At 38.8% G+C, this 20,163-nt stretch overlaps 1 protein-coding gene across 1 annotated transcript; it reads left to right on the top strand.

Moving 5' to 3' along the window:
- Positions 1 to 828: 828 nt before the first annotated feature.
- On the top strand, positions 829 to 20,024 carry AMTN (amelotin). Its single transcript, XM_024578928.3, has 8 exons — positions 829 to 882; positions 3,716 to 3,802; positions 4,728 to 4,793; positions 5,694 to 5,783; positions 9,278 to 9,313; positions 10,544 to 10,570; positions 18,875 to 19,142; positions 19,798 to 20,024. Exons 1-8 carry the CDS (start codon positions 829 to 831, stop codon positions 19,806 to 19,808), a joined length of 639 nt encoding a protein of 212 aa, XP_024434696.2. The 3' UTR covers positions 19,809 to 20,024.
- Positions 20,025 to 20,163: the final 139 nt, after the last annotated feature.

Raw genomic sequence — 20,163 nt, forward strand, 5'->3', positions numbered from 1 at the left:
ATCCTTCAATATAGTACTCCTAGAAATAATACCTACAGAAGTATTCCCACAGGTGTGAAAAAAAAGTATAAGAATATTCATTGTACCACTTCTTTAATTATAAAATAAAATGGAAATGGATTAAATATCCACAAAGGGAAATGTAATATAATACAATGTAACTATTAAATAAGTTAAACAAATCTATATGTATAGACACATAAAATTGTTCATTATTTGTCAAGTAAACCAAGTAACTTGAAGAGCAATATGCATAATTGACCTCATTTTTAACATATATTATATTTTGATGCTTGATTTATGTGTCCATATATACATGATAAAACAGGTACTTCTGGAGAGTCATTTGGGAAGGAAATGAAGATGAAGAAGGATTTTAATGTTTTTAATTGTCTGTATACTTTTTAATTAAACAAGACATGTCTTTCTGAAATACCCTCTACTCAAATGGTAGACATTGGGTAATACAATGTCTGCAGCTAATAACTCACCTGATGAAGTGTTGGGAAATGAAAGAAACCAAATGATTTCACAGCTGAGTCCTGCCTGATTGGTCTTTCAGTTGCCAACCTCCTGGAGTTCAGTTTAAATTCCTTCTACAAACTGACAACTCATCAAAGGGTAAAATTTTCTCCATAAGAACTGGAGGAATCAGCTGGACTTTTGGAGACTGCTTCACCTGTACACTTTGCCTAGTGGAGAGAAAGGTAACATTAATTGACCATGTTTCAAATAAACATTCTTTTTTTAAGTATCATATTCTCTCAAAAGGAAAAAATGGGATGAAAGAGTAACACTATTTTGTTGTTATAGATAGGAATTTGAGACATGAAGACTATGATTCTACTGTTTTGTCTTCTGGAATCAACTCAGTCATTACCAGTAAGTGCAATATGTTTATTTTATGTGCCAACCAGCCTTAGCAGCATCTTAATTGTAGAACTATCGCTCTTCTTGCCCTCTGCTAAAACTGCTCTGTTCTGTGACCCATTCCCTTAGTTTTCGATTTTTATTTTCCAAGGTGACAGATGATAAACTAACAAAGTATTAGTGCATATTTTAATCTATTTACATTTTTAAAATGCATCCACTCCACTGTGTCAGAACTTCTACTATTTGGGCAGAGCCATAGATAGAAATGAGGGGAAAAAAGAATACCTTGGATTACAAGTACTCAAATGGAATATAATTTTACTTCCCCCAAAATGTAAGGTTTTTTGGCAACTAATTATTTTCTCATAACTAAAGAAGTAAACTACATTTTCTGATTTTTCTAATTGGAAACACAAAACATCTAGATTATCTAAAGTCTAAAGAGACTACCAAATCATGCAATTGCAAGAAAATATTACAGACTTTTTGTAACTTTTGACTTAGAACATTTCATCACAAATGTGTTTACATGTGACAGGTTTTTGAAAGAATTAAGCACTTGCATTTGCATATATACTCCAACATCCTCCAATATTTTATAGACCTAGAGATAGGCTGGGCCTCTAACTGGGCTTCCCTTTGACTATTTGATATGATTAAGTGTGAGCATTAAGAAAATAATTAGAATATATTTGCTATGAAATAGCAGAGCACAAAAAAACAACATTTTAGGCGAGCTGAAAACCCACTTGACACCTCTGTAGTCATCCGTACCATGAACGAATATTGACTGGAAACCTTCTATAAACCAGACACTGTGCCAGTTGTTGAAAATACAGTGATGAGGGGGAAAAGAGCATGATCCTCCATGGTGTTCACTAGCACAGTACTGATAAATAATTTCTAAAAGAACTGTTAAGTGGTAAATTATAACTATGATTAGTCAGGAGATGAAGAGGGTGATCTTGTAGGAAGAGGATGGAACAGACATGAATAAACCTCCTTTTAATTTCATTCCAAATGATGCATATGTCCTTGAAAGAAGTGATCTTACACAAATTCAATTTCTAAACAAGGTAAATTAGGAGATTAATTGTTTTTGTAAAACATTGATTTTTCACTTCACCAAATATATTTACCAAAAGGTTCTCCTAAACAGCGTCTTTCATGTATTTAAGTTACCGTACATTTTGTAAAAACTGAAGAGAAATAAAATTTCCAGGAAGACAGCTTTCATTCAGTGTAGACTGAGGAGTAGCACGCATGTCCATGCAGGCCGCTAATAGCCAACACCGTGAGGGCAGCTAGGGAGACATGGTGCGGGGTGGGGAGCAGGGAGCGGGGGAGGGCCGAGTGGTGCTGAGATATCTGTTAGCTATGGTAGTGGTACTTATCAACCGAAAAATCGGGACACATAGATGGGACTTTTTTATTATTTGTAAGTTAATTTATTGAACTATCGTAAAGGCATCAAAATGAATCAATTTGCAAATGTGGACACTTAAAACAGCCCAACACTTGTTTTCCGTAGGTCTGTTTAGGAAGATGGGGCAGGTTGCATATGCTGGACAGTGGGCCTCAGTAAGAAACGAGCTCAAGCAACGACTTGAAGGCGTGAGGAAGTGAGCCAATGTCTGAGGAAAGAGCTTTTGAGACAGAGGGAACAGGCAGAGTGAGTCTCTGAGGCAGGCGGGACGGGGCCTTAGCTGTCACAGAGACAGCACCTGGGGCCCAGGCATGAGGGCCTTGTCGGCCACTTGAGGGTCGCTGGCTTTTACTCTGAGTGAGAATAGAAGTCCACGCAGGGGTTGAGCAGAGGAGTGGAAACAGCAGACTGCTGTTCTCAAAGGACCTCTCCGGCTACCATGCCGACAATAGATTATAAGGGATGAAAAGAAATTTGCAGAATTTATACTTACATATCTTAAAGCTTATAGGAACCTCTAAGAAAGGATAATGCCAGTCTTACCTCTCATAACTGAAGGGGGAAAGTCCAAAGTGAAACCAGGAATTAGTGGCAGCTCCAGGGTATATCCAAGTGGCCCAAGGGCATGTGCTGAAAGGCCACGCCCCACCCACCGCCCTCTGAGGTGCAGCCAGAAGCAAAGGCTAACTGGGGTCAACCTGGCCAGGGAGCTTCCACCTGAATGCAGAGGGAGTGCTGAGAGAAGCCAAGAGAAGGATTCCTTTCTTCAAGGACCAAGAGCACTTGCGGGATCATAGTCCTGGCTCTGCCACGCACCATGTCACCCTGGGCAGGTCACTTTGCTTGTCTGAGCCTCAGTTTCCCTATCTTTAAACAAAAGCATACAAATAATAGCACATGAATTACAAGCACATTTTCACCCCTTAAATTCAGTGGTTCTTAATACACTAGGAAAATACTCTGGCCAGAAAAGGGACTTCACTTCCACTACAGAAAGTGACTTGTACGGTACAGGTCTAAAGCAGAACGCATCATGAAAATGCACTAGGAGTTGTGGTGGCGTACCTTCAAGTACTGCGGAAAAGCACATGTGTACACAGCTAAGGGACAGACTATGTCTTTCATGCCCTGAAAAAAGAAGAAGGCGGTTACAGAAAAGAAATGGAAAGCTAGAAACCCATGTGCCCTGTCCCTTGCTGTCTCCCTCCCCACACTGCTCACCACCTAGGCTGACATTTTTCCACTCTACAGTTCCATCTCCTGTTGTGCATAAAATTTTCCAGGAAATTAAAACTCCAAACACACAGACCCTAGTGGCAGACATTTTTGCATGTGGGATAAATTGTTACATCCTGGGAATAAACGGATACAAAACCTCAAACACATCCCTGACTCTTCAAATATTTGTTATCACAGATGCAGCTCACCCCTGCTTTGGGACTTCCTCCAACTCAGCTGGCTCCAGATCAGACAACCCTACTGAACCAACAGCAACCAAATCAGGTAAGAGTCCTCCCAGAGGAACATTTGCAGACCAGCGAAGGACATGTGGTAAGACTAGCGGATTAAAATCAAGACTTACACAGTGTCACATGACTAAATGAAAGAGAGGCTTTCCTTTTGGGAAAAAAGCTAAACAGGAGCCCTACACTTTTTCTAAAAAGTTGAGTCAGGAAAACAAATCCAGTAAACTTTGCAAAGCAATAGCTACACCTATAGATAAAGTTTGGTTTTCTGTGCCCTTGTGATGCTGTGTCATGTCACTGTGGTATTTGCCAGAGCTAACAGGGATTAAGAGGTAATCTATAAAAATAACTGCAGATTTCCTCAAGTTCTGTTGCTGATGATGAGCTAATATGTCACTATAGTGTCTATTTCTTCAAAGCATATTTAAATACTTTTGAAAACTACCTTGTCTCTTAGCTACTACCCTTCTTCCGACTCCAACCCTTCTTCTGTTCTAAAGGCCCCCACCTAACCTTCATCTAGACTTTGTGAAACAATCAGATAACAACAGAGTCTAAAGTTCTTTTTTAAACTGATGGACATTATGGAACACTCAAGTCATAAGCCTATCTCTCTCATTAGGAAAACTGAACCTTATGTAATTTGGGGATACTCTTTAAGAAAAAAAGTACAAAATTAGATATGTAAAATTAAGTACTAAAGTGAATAATTCACAAGGAGATGAGAAATAAGAAATACACATTTTTCAAGCTGATGAATACCATAAACGGGATAGACTGCTAGGTGCCTCCGGGGCCAAAGAAGGGGGCAATACTAGTGAGAGGCCCTGAAGCTTCACCTTCATTTCACCTTCATGGCAAATCCACCTCTGGTGGGAGTACAAGTTACATGAGGATATCTGCCATTGACAGGTTAGTGAAAACAGACCACCTCTTGTCTCATCAATTTCAATGCCCCGCAGGTCTTCCAATCTTTAAGTCTAATACCATTGACGCAGATGCTCACACTGGGGTCAGATCTGCAACTGGTAAGTGCTCTTCTATATCATTTTAATATCCATTGTTGAGTATATATAATACCTAACGCTGAGTGTTGTATGTGTGTGTATATGTGCGTATCCACAAATGTACACATACACACATATTCATGGCAGATCACTTGAAAGAGAGGCGACAGGAAACTCAGATAACTGAATGCTATTCAATACATCATGAAATGTTTTTCTGAGCAAAATAACCTCTAAAAGAATTATAATTCTTCAGTCTTTACTTCTTTAGTCTTTCTCATCTCTTATCCAAGTTCCTCTCCCCGTTTCATAACCAGACCTTTGTCTCTGCTCCTCACAACACCTACACACCCGCTGAAACACACAACCATTATCTCCAACCCAAGGACAAGAGCAAGCCATAAGGGGTAGAGAGATTTTCATTTTTTACTGAATATCGGTACAGTTATTTAAACTATATACATATAATTTAAGTTCCTTTCCTGATTAAAGTGGATTTCCTGATTAAATCTGGATCCAGTGATCAGATTCATACAATACATAGTAATAGATTATATGCAAACTAGATATTTTCTTCCTTTGAAAAATCATTTCTTCATAAGAAAACCATCAGAAAAATTCCAAGAATTATTGCTGGTATAGCCAAAAATGAAAAGCTAGGATGAAATCCTAAGTTCTCAAAAAGAATGAGTTAAATGCCAAAGAAAAATTTAACACGGAAAAAAGTTAGATAACATATGGTTGTGCTGGTAGACTAAACAAGTCTGTGAACTCTATAACTTATTCCAAATGAAATATAGTATGTTTTACATTTGCATGGCAAATTTTTTATTGAAACATGTTTTACATTCAGTAAACACATGGTAGCTTCCTGAATGTTCAAACTGAAAGAACACAATGAAAATCTCCTTTGCCTTACAGCTAAATCCTCCTGCTGGGATGGCACCTGGTGCCCAGACCCTCCCACTGAACCTGGAGGCCTTAAACGTACAGCAGCAGCTGCAGCCACAAGTAAGTTCAACAAGGGGACTGCAGTTTACCGATGGGGAGCATTTTCTCTCAGATGGAAGTCTAAAGGGGAAGGAAGAATTTTTTCAAGGTTCTTAAACATTTTACCCAGATAATTTGCAGGAGGATGCCTTACAGAACATGGAACAGTCTTTGACAACTTGGTCCTTGCTGAAAATACATGAGAACACCCCTGGAAAGTGGGGCATGCTGCCCTATAACCTCTCTAGTCTACACTTGTAATGGGTGGCAGAAAAATGTGAAGAGCTGGGGAAGGCTGAAGAGTCAAAAGTGTAAGGGGGGAAATTGAGACGTAGCAAGATTCTTCTCTAGCATGTGGTTTTCTTGTTTTGTATCATTTTTTCCATTATATTGAATTTATTGGGGTGACGCTGGTCAATAAAATTCTACAGGTGTCAGGTGCACAATCCTACAACACATCATCTGTGTACTGTGCTGTGTGTTCACCACCCCCAGTCAAATGGTGAACAAGTAATGTGTTTTCTACTGAAGGCGTTCTGGGTGGCCAGAATCATCCTAAATTAAAATTAAGAGATGAATAAAATTTAAATTCAGCAAATCTAATCTTTCTCTTTTGGATTTATCAAGCCCCTTTGAAAGTCCCCAAGTACTTTCTAGATCTTTCCTATTTTCCACCATCATTTTTCAGGAAAAACTCCAGAAAACCCTCTCACAGTAAGATATAAAGGATATACTTAAGGCATCAAACACTTAGGGGAGTGTTTGAATTTTAATTATGGACAAAGCCCTAATTTTTACCTTTTTAAAACTTCCTTAAGTAGATTATTAGGCTCTAGAGAAAAATATAATGATCCCTTTATGATCGGACTAAGTCATTATGGATAGCTTTTTCTCCCTACCAAGTCATCTCAGCCCCACATAATGGTATAATTTTTTGTAGAAGCTTTGTTGTTTATTACATACATCACATATGGTAATCATAGGTAACTCAGAAAATACAATAGAGCAAAAAACACCCATAAAATTCAGTTTAACATTAGAGGGCAATATAATCATAATAGCCAGAATTAAACACTGTTAGCATTCTAGGGTACGTCCTTCCTGTCTTTTTTCTGTGATGTGTTAAGCACATTTTTTAATAAACTATGTTCTTACAATATGTAATGTTCTATAATATTATTTTCCCTTAATAAATATTGATTAGTTTTTGTGTTTTGAAATACTGTTTAAAAAATATTTAAAAACTTTTGTATTTTAAAAGATCTACTGCATTTTAATGTACCTTCTGAAATAACATAAAATAAACACGCATCTTTTTTTTTTTTTTTTTTTGCTTTGATTTTTTTTTAATATATTTATTGATTATGCTATTACAGTTGTCCCATTTCCCCCCCCACTCCACTCCATCCTGCCCACCCCCCTCCCTCCCACATTCCCCCCCCATACTTCATGTCCATGGGTCATACTTATAAGTTCTTTGGCTTCTACATTTCCTACACTATTTTTACCCTCCCCCTGTCTATTTTCCACCTATCATCTATGCTACTTATTCTCTGTACCTTTACCCCCCTCTCCCCCTCCCACTCCCTTATTGACAACCCTCATGTTCTAGTTGTTTGCCTAGTTTGCTCTCGTTTTTGTTTTATGTGTGGTCGTTAATAACTGTGAGTTTGGTGTCATTATTACTGTTCCTATTTTTGATCTTTTTCTTAGGTAACTCCCTTTAACATTTCATATAATAAGGGCTTGGTGATGATGAGCCTCTTCAACTTGACCTTATCTGAGAAGCACTTTATCCTCCCTTCCATTCTAAATGATAGCTTTGCTGGATATAGTAATCTTGGACGTAGGTCCTTGCGTTTAATCTTGGGTAATGTAATTATGATGTGTCTTGTTGTGTTCCTCCTTGGGTCCAGCTTCTTTGGGACTCTCTGAGCTTCCTGGACTTCCCGGAAGTCTATTTCCTTTGCCAGATCGGGGAAGTTCTCCATTATTTGTTCAAATAAGTTTTCAATTTTTTGTTCTTCCTCTTCTCCTTCTGGCACCCCTATAATTAGGATGTTGGAACGTTTCGAGGTGTCCTGGAGGTTCCTAAGCCTCTCCTCATTTTTCCAAGTTCTTGTTTCTTCATTCTTTTCTGGTTGAATGTTTGTTTCTTCCTTCTGGTCCATACCATTGATTTGAGTCCCAGTTTCCTTCTCATCACTATTGGTTCCCTGTACATTTTCCTTTGTTTCTGTTAGCATAGGCTTCATTTTTTCATCTGTTTTTCGAATAGATTCAACCAAGTCTGTGAGCATATTGATAACCAGTGTTTTGAACTGTGCATCCGATAGGTTGGCTATCTCTTCGTCGCTTAGTTGTATTTTTTCTGGAGCTTTGAAGTGTTCTGTCATTTGGGCCATTTTTTTTTGTTTGTTTGTCTTGGCGCGTCTGTTACTTTAAGGGGCGGAGCCTTAGGTGTTCACCGGGGCGGGGTAATGCTGGTCACTGCGCTGTGATGCTGTACGTGGGGGCGGGGCCGAGAGGGAGCAATGGCGCCCGCTTCACTCTCCTCCGGATTTCAGTCTTTCACTCCGCTACCCACAATCAAACTGGGCCCCTCTGGTGCTGGTTCCTGAGTAAGTGGGCCTGTGCACACTCTAGGCCCCTGTGGGTCTCTCCAACAACCTCTCCTGTGAGGCTGGGAGTCTCTCCTGCCGCCCCAACCCCCAGGGGCGCTTTCAATCAGAGGTTTGAGGCTTTATTTCCCCGAGCTGGAGCCCTGGGTTGCGCAGCGGTCTGCTTCTCTGCCCGCCGTTCGTCCGGTTTATCTGTGGGCGAATGTGGTGCCGCAATGTGCTATCCGCCACTCTGCCTGCCCCACTCTCCGCCACTCTGAGTCCGGCCCTCTGGGTTTATCTGTGCAAATGTGGGACCGCAGGGTCTGCTAGTGCTCGGACTGCCTGCGCCATTTGTCCCACACTCCGCCAGTCTCAGTCCCGCCACAGCCACGCGAGTCCTCTCCACCCCAGTGCCGTCTCCGCCCCTCCTACCAGTCTGGATGAATGATTATTTTCTGTTTCCTTGGTGTTGGTCCCCCTTGCTGTTCGATTCTCTGTCAGTTCTGGTTGTGCGAGGAGGCGCAGTGTGTCTACCTATGCCGCCATCTTGGTTCTCCGATAAACACGCATCTTTATCACATTTTGTATTATTATTTCTTCGAATAATTTCCAGTTTGGAGGTAGCTTAAGACCAAAATTATTTTTGGATCATCCAATATACTAACTTCTACCTTCTCAGTGTGCTGCCTTGTACTGGTTTCAGAATCTCTGTGGGTCTAATCTTTTTACAGATTGGATGAATTCTGAATCCTATCCAGCTCTATAAGTCTATATCTATGATTATAAATGATACATTAGTAACAAATAGCTGTTTAACAAATATTGTGTTTTTAAGCAAATCTTGATATTTATACCATCCATCAGAACATACCTTTGAATATATTTTTACTGAATTTTTACTATTTTTTTCAGATGGTACCACTTATTGTAGCACAAGTTGGAGCCCAGGTAAGATTATTTGTATGATGGTTTTTGTTTTAAGCATCTTAATGTGAAATATTTAATCTTGCTTCAATTCACCAGATAGTTGCCAAGTTTCCTATTTACTTGGCATTGTATGGACATTATAATAATGAGAACACTTACTGAGTTTTTACTATGTGCCAAGTACTATTATAAGTATTTTATTATTTATTAAGTACTATCTCATTTTAATCTTCAAAGCAACCTTTTGCAGACAATATTTTTATTTCCAATTTGAAAATGAGTAACTGGAGATTCAGTAATTCAGTTATAATCACACAGTAAAAGTCACACACAAGGCAAGCAGTCAGTCCTTCAAACCACCTTGTCAAGAAAAATAAAGAAATGGGCTTGATCTAATGAGTAATGATTTGGGGATTTATTTATTAAATACATATCTTTCCCCTAAAAGTAATATAAACACTTCCTCATCTCTCTCCCTATTTTCTTTTGTCAAAGATAATTCTTGAGATCACTGATAAACTTACCAAGAATCAAAATCAAATATGAGCATTAGGTGGCAGCTTTTACTGCTAAAAGTAGAATCAAATATAAAATTCTTATCAACTCTTAATTCCACATCTGGGAATGCAACCCAAGGAAATAATCTGAAATACAGCAAAAGTTTACTTATTAATCAAATTAATATTTATAGTACAGAAGAATATTGGGTTCAATTTAAATTCTAAAGAAAAGAACATAAATAAACTGCAACAAAAAAGCAAATATTTTGTGACCATTCAAAAGTCTATTTGTTAAAATATGTCAGTTGTATGGTTAAATGACTATTGTATAGTATTGAAAGAAAACACACAAATTGTATAAATGACATGGCTTCTATTATGTAAAAAATAAATGTGTGAAAAAATCTGGAAAAAATACATCAAACTCTACATGATGGGATTATATATTTGTTATTGCTCTCTGCATTTTCTAAGTTTATTCCAATCTACATCTATTACTTAATAGTAGAAAATATATAAACTTTAAAACATGGAAGAACTCACATCAGATAATGCCAGCAGTCCAAAATCATGTCCTGACAAGAGTTTTGTGATGCAAGTCACAAGATAGTTTTAAAATTTTGTTATAAACTTAAAAATTCTCTTTTTATAATTTTTAAAACTTTTTTAACTTTTTAAGTTATGTTATACACATCTTGCCATGCATATATTACTATTTGTGTAATAATTCATGTTATTATTTTCCTTTTAGGGAACTATCCTAAGCTCAGAGGAATTGGTAAAAATAATTTTAATTACTAATACTTAAAATTCTTTTCAGTGCTAACACAATGCTCTTTTCTGTCCTCATATCCATAGTTTCTTTGACCACAAACCCCAAAGTTGGTATCTACTACAATAAATTGAACAATTTTATAGGTCTTTGCATTAGGCCATCCTTTATCTAGAAGGGGCTTCTATCATCATTCTCCAGCTACATCTCCATTAATTTGACTTAACTTTTGTTTTTCATATATTGATGTGAGACTCGATTCTATCCAGAAAGCCAATGCATATTTTTTTACTTTATGTTGATTAAAATCTAGGATTATAAATTATTGAAATGCATGTGGATGTACAATAATATATATATTGATATTTATTGCAGGAAAGATTAATTTACTTGACTTAAAATTTTAATTTTTGTAAGAAAATATGTCTTCTAGTGTTTTATAGTGATGAATGAACCCCTCCCTCTACACATGAATAACTAAAGGGCTTAACATAAATAATACTCATATTATCATTCCTAGGCCCTTCTATGCATTTCCCATAATTAATGTGATATCTAAATATGACATTGCAGACAACTGTAATTGAACAACAATAAAAACTTAAAAAATAAAAATAAATAAATAAATAAATAAATATGACATTGAAGTTAAGAACAATCTAACAATAGTCAGGGGGCAGTGGGGAGGGGACAGTGGGGAGAGGGGTTTTCAGAAACTATTATAAAGGACACATGGACAAAATCAAGGGGGAGGGTGGAGGCAGGGGAGGGAGGTGGGTCTGGCTGGGGTGGGGTGGAGGGATGGGGAGAAAATGCAGACAACTGTAATTGAATAACACTAAAAATTTTTAAAATAAATATGACATTGATATTAAGAGTTGAGGCAATATCTAGGAAGACAGTGTTTTTTTGAATTTTTCTATTATGAAAAGGTAGAGATTTGCTAGACTGTCCCTGGATAAAATAATGGGGCTGTTTGCCAACATGGATACATGAACACCTACGTCTACCAGTTTTTGAGCCAATTCTATAGAACAAGCACCTTAGTAAGTCTATTGTATGCATTGCCTTTAATCCTCACCAAATTACAAAGTAGAAATTTTTAACCCAACTTTATAGATAAAGAAACTGAGACTCAGAGAGCTTAAGCAAATTAGATCTCAAGGTCAATTGGTTAGAGCATCATCCCACACACCAAAACGTTGCTGGTTCAAACCCACTCAGGGCATGTATGGGAAGCAATTGATAGGTGTTTCTCTCTCACATTGATATTTCTCTCTCTCTCTCTAAAAAAGTTAATAAACATCCTCAGGTGAGGATTTTTTAAATATATTTTTTAAAAGATCAAAAGTCATATTTCTGTCTACTATGCCAGTGATGTTCAAATGTTTTTTGGTGAAACCCACAGTAACAGCTACATTTTTCATGCACCTCACACACACACACACACACACACACACGTTTCATGAAAGTACATTACGTTATGGGATACACATGTAATATATATATTCTATAGAGCCTATACTTTGTGTCTTACTTTTTTTTTTTTTTAATTTTTTTTATTGTTATGCAATTACAGTTGTATGCCTTTTCTCCCCATCCCTCTACCCCACCCCAGGTGAACCCACCTCCCTCCCCCCTCTCCACCCTCCCCCTTGGTTTTGTCCATGTGTCCTTTATAGTAGTTCCTGTAATACCCTCTTCCCACTATCCCCGCCCACACCCCCCACCCCCGCCCTGGCTATTGTTAGATTGTTCTTAACTTCAATGTCTCTGGTTATATTTTGTTTGCTTTTTTCTTCTATTGCTTATGTTCCAGTTAAAGGTGAGATCATATGGTACTTGTCCCTCACTTCCTGGCTTATTTCACTTAGCATAATGCTCTCCAGTTTCATCCATGCTGTTGCAAAGGGTATAAGCTCCTTCTTTCTCTCTGCTGCGTAGAATTCCATTGTGTAAATATACCATAGTTTTTGGATCCACTCGTTTGCTGATGGGCACTTCGGTTGCTTCCAGTACTTGGCTATTGTAAATTGTGCTGCTATGAACATTGGGGTGCACAGATTCTTTTGGATTGGTGTTTCAGTGTTCTTAGGGTATAATCCCAGCAGCGGAATTACTGGGTCAAAGGGCAGTTCCATTTTTAGTTTTCTGAGGAAATTCCATATTGTTTTCCACAGTGGCCTCACCAGTCTGCATTCCCACCAACAGTGCACAAGGGTTCCCTTTTCTCCACATCCTCTCCAACATTTGTTTGTGGATTTGTTTATGTTGGCCATTCTGACTGGTGTGAGATGATACCTCATTGTGGTTTTAATTTGCATCTCTCTGATGGCTAGTGATGCTGAGCATCTTTTCATATGTCTCTGGGCCCTCTGTATGTCTTCCTTGGAGAAGTGTCTGTTCAAGTCCTTTGCCCATTTTTTAATTGGGTTGTTTGTCTTCCTGGAGTGGAGTCGAGTGAGTTCTTTATATATTTTGGAGATCAGGCCCTTGTCTGAGGTATCGTTGGCAAATATGTTTTCCCATACTGTTGGTACTCTTTGTAATTTGGTGCTGTTTTCTTTAGCCATGCAGAAGCTTTTTATTTTGATGAGGTCCCATTTGTTTATTCTTTCCTTTATGTCCCTTGCTTTAGGGGATGTGTCTGTGAGGATGTTGCTGCGTGGAATGTCTGAGATTTTCCTGCCAATGTTTTCCTCAAGGACTTTTATGGTGTTACGGCTTATATTTAAGTCTTTTATCCATCTTGAGTTTATTTTCGTGTATGGCGTAAGTTGGTGATCGAGTTTCATTTTTTTGCACGTAGCTGTCCAGATCTCCCAACACCATCTGTTGAAGAGGCTGTTTTTGCTCCATTTTATGCTCCTGCCTCCTTTGTCAAATATTAATTGATCGTATAGACTTGAGTTTATTTCTGGGCTCTCTATTCTGTTCCATTGGTCTATGTGCCTGTTTTTATGCCAGTACCAGGCTGTTTTGATTACAGTGGCCTTGTAATACAGTTTGATATCAGGTATTGTGATCCCTCCTGCTTTGTTTTTCTTTCTCAAAATTGCTGCAGCTATTCGAGGTCGTTTATGGTTCCATATGAATTTCTGCAATGTTTGTTCTATATCTGTGAAATATGTCATGGGTACTCTAATAGGGATTGCATTGAATCTATAAATTGCTTTGGGTAGTATGGCCATTTTGATAATGTTGATTCTTCCAATCCATGAACATGGTACATGCTTCCATTTGTTTGTATCTTCCTTAATTTCTTTCTTCAGTGTTGTGTAGTTTTCTGAGTACAGGTCTTTTACCTCCTTGGTTAGGTTTATTCCTAGGTACTTTATTTTTCTTGTTGCTATATCGAATGGGATTTTTTTCCTGATTTCTGTTTCTGCAGTTTCGTTGCTGGTGTACAGGAATGCCTTTGATTTCTGGGTATTGACTCTGTATCCAGCTGTTTTGCCAAATTCATTTATTAGGTCAAGTAGTTTTTGAGTGGAGTCTATAGGGTTTTCCATGTACACTATCATGTCGTCTGCAAACAGTGACAGTTTCATTTCCTCCTTTCCAATTTGGATGCCTTTTATTGCTTTTTCTTGTCTGATTGCTGTGGCTAGGACTTCCAATACTATGTTGAATAGGAGTGGTGAGAGAGGGCATCCTTGTCTAGTTCCTGATCTTAGTGGGAAAGCTCTAAGTTTTTGTCCATTGAGTGTGATGTTGGCTGTAGGTCTCTCATATATGGCCTTAATTATGTTGAGGACTGCTCCCTTTATTCCCACTTTGCTGAGTGTTTTTATCAGAAATGGGTGCTGTATCTTATCAAATGCTTTTTCCGCATCTATTGATATGATCATGTGATTTTTGTCTTTGCTGTTGTTGATGTGATGTATTATGTTTATTGATTTGCGAATATTGTACCATCCTTGCATCCCTGGGATGAATCCCACTTGGTCATGGTGGATGATCTTTTTAATATATTGCTGGATGCGGTTTGCTAATATTTTGTTGAGAATTTTAGCGTCTATGTTCATCAGCGATATTGGCCTGAAGTTTTCTTTCTTCGTTGTGTCTTTATCTGGTTTTGGGATTAGGATGATGTTGGCTTCATAAAAAGAGTTTGGGAGTCTTCCATCAGTTTGGATTTTTTCGAATAGTCTGTGAAGGATAGGGGTTAGTTCTTCCTTAAATGCTTTGTAGAAATCTCCTGTGAAACCATCTGGTCCAGGGCTTTTGTGTGATGGGAGTTTCTTGATGACTGCTTCAATTTCCTTTGCTGATATTGGTCTGTTCAGGTTTTCTGCTTCTTCTTCATTCAGTTTTGGAAGGTTATATTTTTCTAGAAATGTGTCCATTTCATCTAGGTTTTCAAATTTCTTAGCATACAGGTCTTCATAGTAATTTCTTACGATCCTTTGTATTTCTGTGGTATCAGTTGTAATCTCTCCACTTTCATTTCTAATTCTGTTTATTTGGATCCTCTCTCTTTTTTTCTTGATGAGCCTACTTAAAGGCTTGTCGATTTTGTTTATCTTTTCAAAGAACCAGCTCCTGGATTCATTGATCCTTACAATTGTGCTTTTAGTCTCTATGTCATTTAGTTCTGCTCTGATCTTGGTTATTTCCTTCCTTCTGCTTGCTCTGGGCTGTCTTTGTTGTTGTTCCTCCAGTTCTTGTAGGCGTAGGGTTAGGTTGTTTGTGTGAACTGTTTCTAACTTCTTAAGGTAGGCCTGTATTGCTATGAACTTCCCTCTCAGGACTGCCTTTGCTGTGTCCCATAGGTTTTGGGTTGTTGTGAGTTCGTTTTCATTTGTTTCCAGGAAGTTTTTGATTTCTTCCCTAATCTCGTTCTTGACCCATTCATTGTTTAATAGCATGCTATTCAGTCTCCATGCTTTTGAGTGTTTTGGGTTTTTACCCTTGGGGTTGGTTTCTAGTTTCAGACCCTTGTGGTCAGAGAAGATGCTTGATATGATTTCAATTTTCTTGAATTTGTTGAGGCTTGCTTTGTGTCCTATCATGTGGTCTATCTTTGAAAAAGTTCCATGGACACTTGAAAAGAACGTGTATTTTGCTTCTTTGGGATGAAAAGCTCTGTATATATCAGTTAAGTCCATTTCCTCTAAGGTATTGTTAAGTGACACAATATCTTTGTTGATCTTTTGTTTGGAAGACCTGTCCATTTTTGATAGTGGGGTGTTAAAATCCCCTACTATAATTGTGTTGCTGTCAATATCTTTCTTGAAATCCTCCAAGATTTTCTTTATGTATTTGGGTGCTCCTATGTTGGGTGCATATATATTTACAATGTTTATGTCTTCTTGGTGGATTCTTCCTTTGAGTATTATGAAGTGACCTTCTGGGTCTCTCTTTATGGCCCTTCTTTGGAAGTCTATTTTGTCTGATATGAGTATTGCTACCCCTGCTTTTTTTTCCTGTCCGTTTGCTTGGAAAATTTGTTTCCAGCCCTTCACTTTCAGTCTGTGTAAGTCTTTTGTCCTGAGATGGGTTTCTTGTAGGCAGCATATGTGTGGGTCATGTTTTCTTATCCATTCAGCTGTTCTATGTCTTTTGATTGGAGCATTTAATCCATTTACATTTAAGGTTATTATCGATAGGTAGTTATTCATTGCCATTATTTCCTACCTGTGTTCCTCTGTCTTTCTCTTTTCCTTCCTTTCCTTAAAGCAGTCCCTTTAGCATCTCTTGCAGAGCTGGTTTGGTGGCGCTGTATTCTTTTAGACTTCTTTTGTCTGGGAAGCTCTTTATTTGGTCTTCTATCTTGATTGAGAGCCTTGCTGGGTAAAGTAGTCTTGGTTGGAGGCCTCTGGTTCTCATTACTTGGAATATTTTTTGCCATTCTCTTCTGGCTTGGAGCGTTTCCATTGAGAAGTCAGTTGCTAACCTTATCGGGGCTCCCTTGTATGTTACTTCCTTTTTCTCCCTTGCTGCCTTTAAGATCCTCTCTTTGTCTTGGAAATTTGCCATTTTAATTATGATGTGTCTTGCAGTGGGTCTCTTTGGGTTCCTCTTGCTTGGGACTCTCTGTGTTTCCTGGATTTGGGTGACTTTTTCTCTCCTCAGATTAGGGAAATTTTCCATCATTACTTTTTCAAACAGGTTTTCTATCCCTTGCTCTTCTTCTTCTCCTTCTGGTATTCCTATTATACGGATATTGTTACGTTTCATGTTGTCCTGCATTTCCCTTATTGCCTCTTCATTCTTTCTGAGCCTCTTTTCCTTTTCTTGCTCCTTCTGGGTGTTTTTTTCTACTTTATCCTCCAGCTCGCTGATCCGATCCTCTGCTTCATCAAGTCTGCTTTTAATTCCTTCTACTGTGTTCTTCAATTCAGAAATTGTATTCTTCATTTCCGCTTGGCTCTTGTTGATATTTTCTATTTCCTTTTTCATGTTGATATAGTTTGCAGTGAGTTCATTGTAGTTTCCTTGTAGTTTCTGGTAGTTCTCTTTGAGCTCAGAGAGCTCAGTGAGTTTCCTGATGACCATTGCTTTGAACTCAGTATCTGATAGTTGACTTGCCTCTTTTTCGGTTAGTATTCTTTCTGAGACTTCCTCCTTTCCTTTCATTTGGGAATTGTTTCTTTGTCTTCCCATTGTTTGTGAGGTTCTTCTTGTTGGCCTCTGCGTCTTAAATTGCTTTGTTCTGACTCCCTGGATTTATGATATGAACTTCTATGGTAGAATGCCAATGGGATTCGGTGGTGCTGTCTCCTTACTCTCCTGTGCTCACTGGTCTTGAGCTGACGTTTATGTGTTTAACACGGTCTATCTCTAGTCTTTTCAGCACTCCAGGTTTTGTTGTCTCACCGTCAGATCTTTCAGTGTCCTCTATCTTTGGTCTCTGATCTTCGTATATGCTGGAATACTGTTGGCTGTTCGCTCTGCTCCTCAGATCAGCTAGGTATTTCCCTGGCGTTGAGGGGAAGTGGACTCCACTCCCACCTATGTTGCCGCCATCTTCCCCCTATTCTAGATTGCTGGTTGGATTCCTGGTCCTGGCTCACAAGATGCTGGTCTGGGCGTGTATGGGAGGCATCCAATCGATGACTCTCTCTCGCATCACTGTTTCTTTCTCTCTCTTCCTCTCTCTCTCCCAGAAATGATGAAAATGGCACCCAGAAGATTGAGGTGTCCTCTCAGCATCTGCCCTGAGCCTCGGCTTTAGGAAGCCAACAGCCACAGCCCCCAACCGGCGACGGAACGTGGCCCCGCCCCCCTGTGTCTTACTTTTTAATGATGTGCACAACCCACCTTTATTTCAAACCTATGAATGTCATGACCCCAAGTTTGAAAACTTCTGTACTCTACTGCTGTCTCTCATCCGGCATAAATTTAATTCTGGCTTCACTAACAGTGCTGCCCAAACTTCAGTCCTGGACCACCAAATCAGGACAACTTGGGGTGCTGGTTAAAATGCAGATTTCTGGGTCCTGCCCTCAGCCTACTCAATCACAACCTCTCTAACAGTGGAGCCTAGGAACTTGCCTTTTTAACAAGTTCCTTAGGTGGTTCTTAGTGAAAACTAACAATTAAGAATGATGTTCAAGGAAACTGACCTGTACTTTGGCTCTTGACCTTTTTATTCCATCAGAACTGGGAGGGCCCAGAGAACTGGTTTCTGTTTGAACTCTTTCCAAAACCAGCCAATATGAAAGTATTTCTTCTTAGGGGAAATTTATAACAGTAATTTTTTCCCAAAAAAGAAAAAATGTGGCAACAATAGCATTCACACCAGTGTGCAAATTATTAAAATTGGTAGAAGAGAGATTTCTGACTGAATATTCCAGTGCCTTTGAAAAACACATCAAAAGAAACATGAAGGGATGCAAACCATGAGATAAGGATTGAGTAATCTACTTGAAATTATTTTGTCCATTAATTTTTAGTCTCCTATGTTGTTACATTTTTTTTAACTATGGGCAAAAACAAAAAAGACTATGACTTAGGTCATTAACAGAGATAATAGTGTTGTAATTGTAGGAATTTTCTGCCTGAGTTCTACCTGCAACTACACCTGACATTAGCAAAGGATTCATTCTTCCTTTTTGGGCGACTGGTTTGATGGTGGCTTTCCCTTTCTGAGGGAAACGGAGCACAGCAAGGCATCCCAGGCGTGAAAGCAGCATCAGGTGTGGCTCAGGGAAGAATGCCCCATCTTTATTATCTTCTCTGACTCCACCTTCTCCATCCTGCCATTCCTACCCCAACTTGCTCCCCTCAGAGAAGAAAGACTGGTTGACTGGCCTTTGAAATGTATTCCTTTAACTCTGTTTTCTGTTTCCTTCCTCACTCCAGCCAGTGGCCCCGCACATCTTCACAGGCCTCATCTTCCAGCCCGTGCTCCCCGGAGCCATCCTGCCCAGCAGCCAGCCTAATCCAGATGTCCAGAACAGAATCCTTCCTGCAGGACAAGCAGGAATCAATCCTGCCATCCTGGGAACCGAGATCCCCTTCCTGACCACCAATGGCACAGACACAGACGACGACTTTGAAGTGACCACCCCTGCAGGCATCCTGAGGGGGGTGCCCGTTCCTGAGGGAACCACCACAGAGTCCCCAAATGGTAAGTTTGCCCAACTAAGAAAATACCTCTGGGTCAGGAAAGTCAGCTGCTGGGTGGGTGAGAGGACTTCTTTGTCTTGACAAATATAGATCTCAATAAAGTCAGGGAGCCCCTTCACTTACAGTGGGCTGCAGCAATGAGAGGGAATATTTTTACTGGGCCACCAACCCTATCGGCTCAACCCAGAAAGAAGACATTTAATTGCTTGTATAATATACTTTCCATCTTAGGTCAAACCTGGAAATATTTGTAAATAGATTGCTCTCTCCTTTTCCCATCTCAAAACACACAGACCCACAGTAGGTGCAGTGAATCACCATCCTCTTTTCTACTGTCTGAGCCTCAGAACCTCCCTAACTTAATGTTAACACGCAGCTGCTGGTTGCACACTGGAATTAGCACAAAGATGACCCCATGAGCCATTCTCCACTGATGGAACTTAACAAATGCTGCAAAAATAAGCTTTTCTAGCACTGACAACCAAAGATAATAGTTTAACACATGTGGATATCTAGAACCAAATGTCCTTGGAAATAACAAAAGAATGATTTGATATTGATACTCTTGCTCCTAGAAAAGAAATTTTGATGTCAAATAAAAATGTTTAAATTCAATATGCTTTTACCTTATTTAAAAATGTTTTCTTTTCTTCTAGGAATTCAGTAAGCTGAATTTTTTTTTCAACTAAATGACCTTAAATGTGCTGCTTTTTCATTGGTCATATTTTGGGGAAAATTGAGATACATGGGAGAATATCAGAAGATATTAATTCTTAGTTAACTAAAAACCTTCTTGAAATTTCAGCAAATGTATTCTTCCTAGAGAATGCTGACTTCTGAAAAAGAATAATTAAATGGATGATTTGTCTTTGAAATGTAACATTATGTCATCTTGAATATAGAAGACACATGTATTAAAACATATTTTGAAAACTGGCTTTTTCTTTTGGGGGATGAAAGAAAGGTAGACCCTTTCATATAGGAACCATATGAGCCCAGGACCCTAGGATGACACTGGCATC

Source organism: Desmodus rotundus, chromosome 4 (assembly GCF_022682495.2).
Source record: "Desmodus rotundus isolate HL8 chromosome 4, HLdesRot8A.1, whole genome shotgun sequence".
Taxonomy (NCBI): domain Eukaryota; kingdom Metazoa; phylum Chordata; class Mammalia; order Chiroptera; family Phyllostomidae; genus Desmodus; species Desmodus rotundus.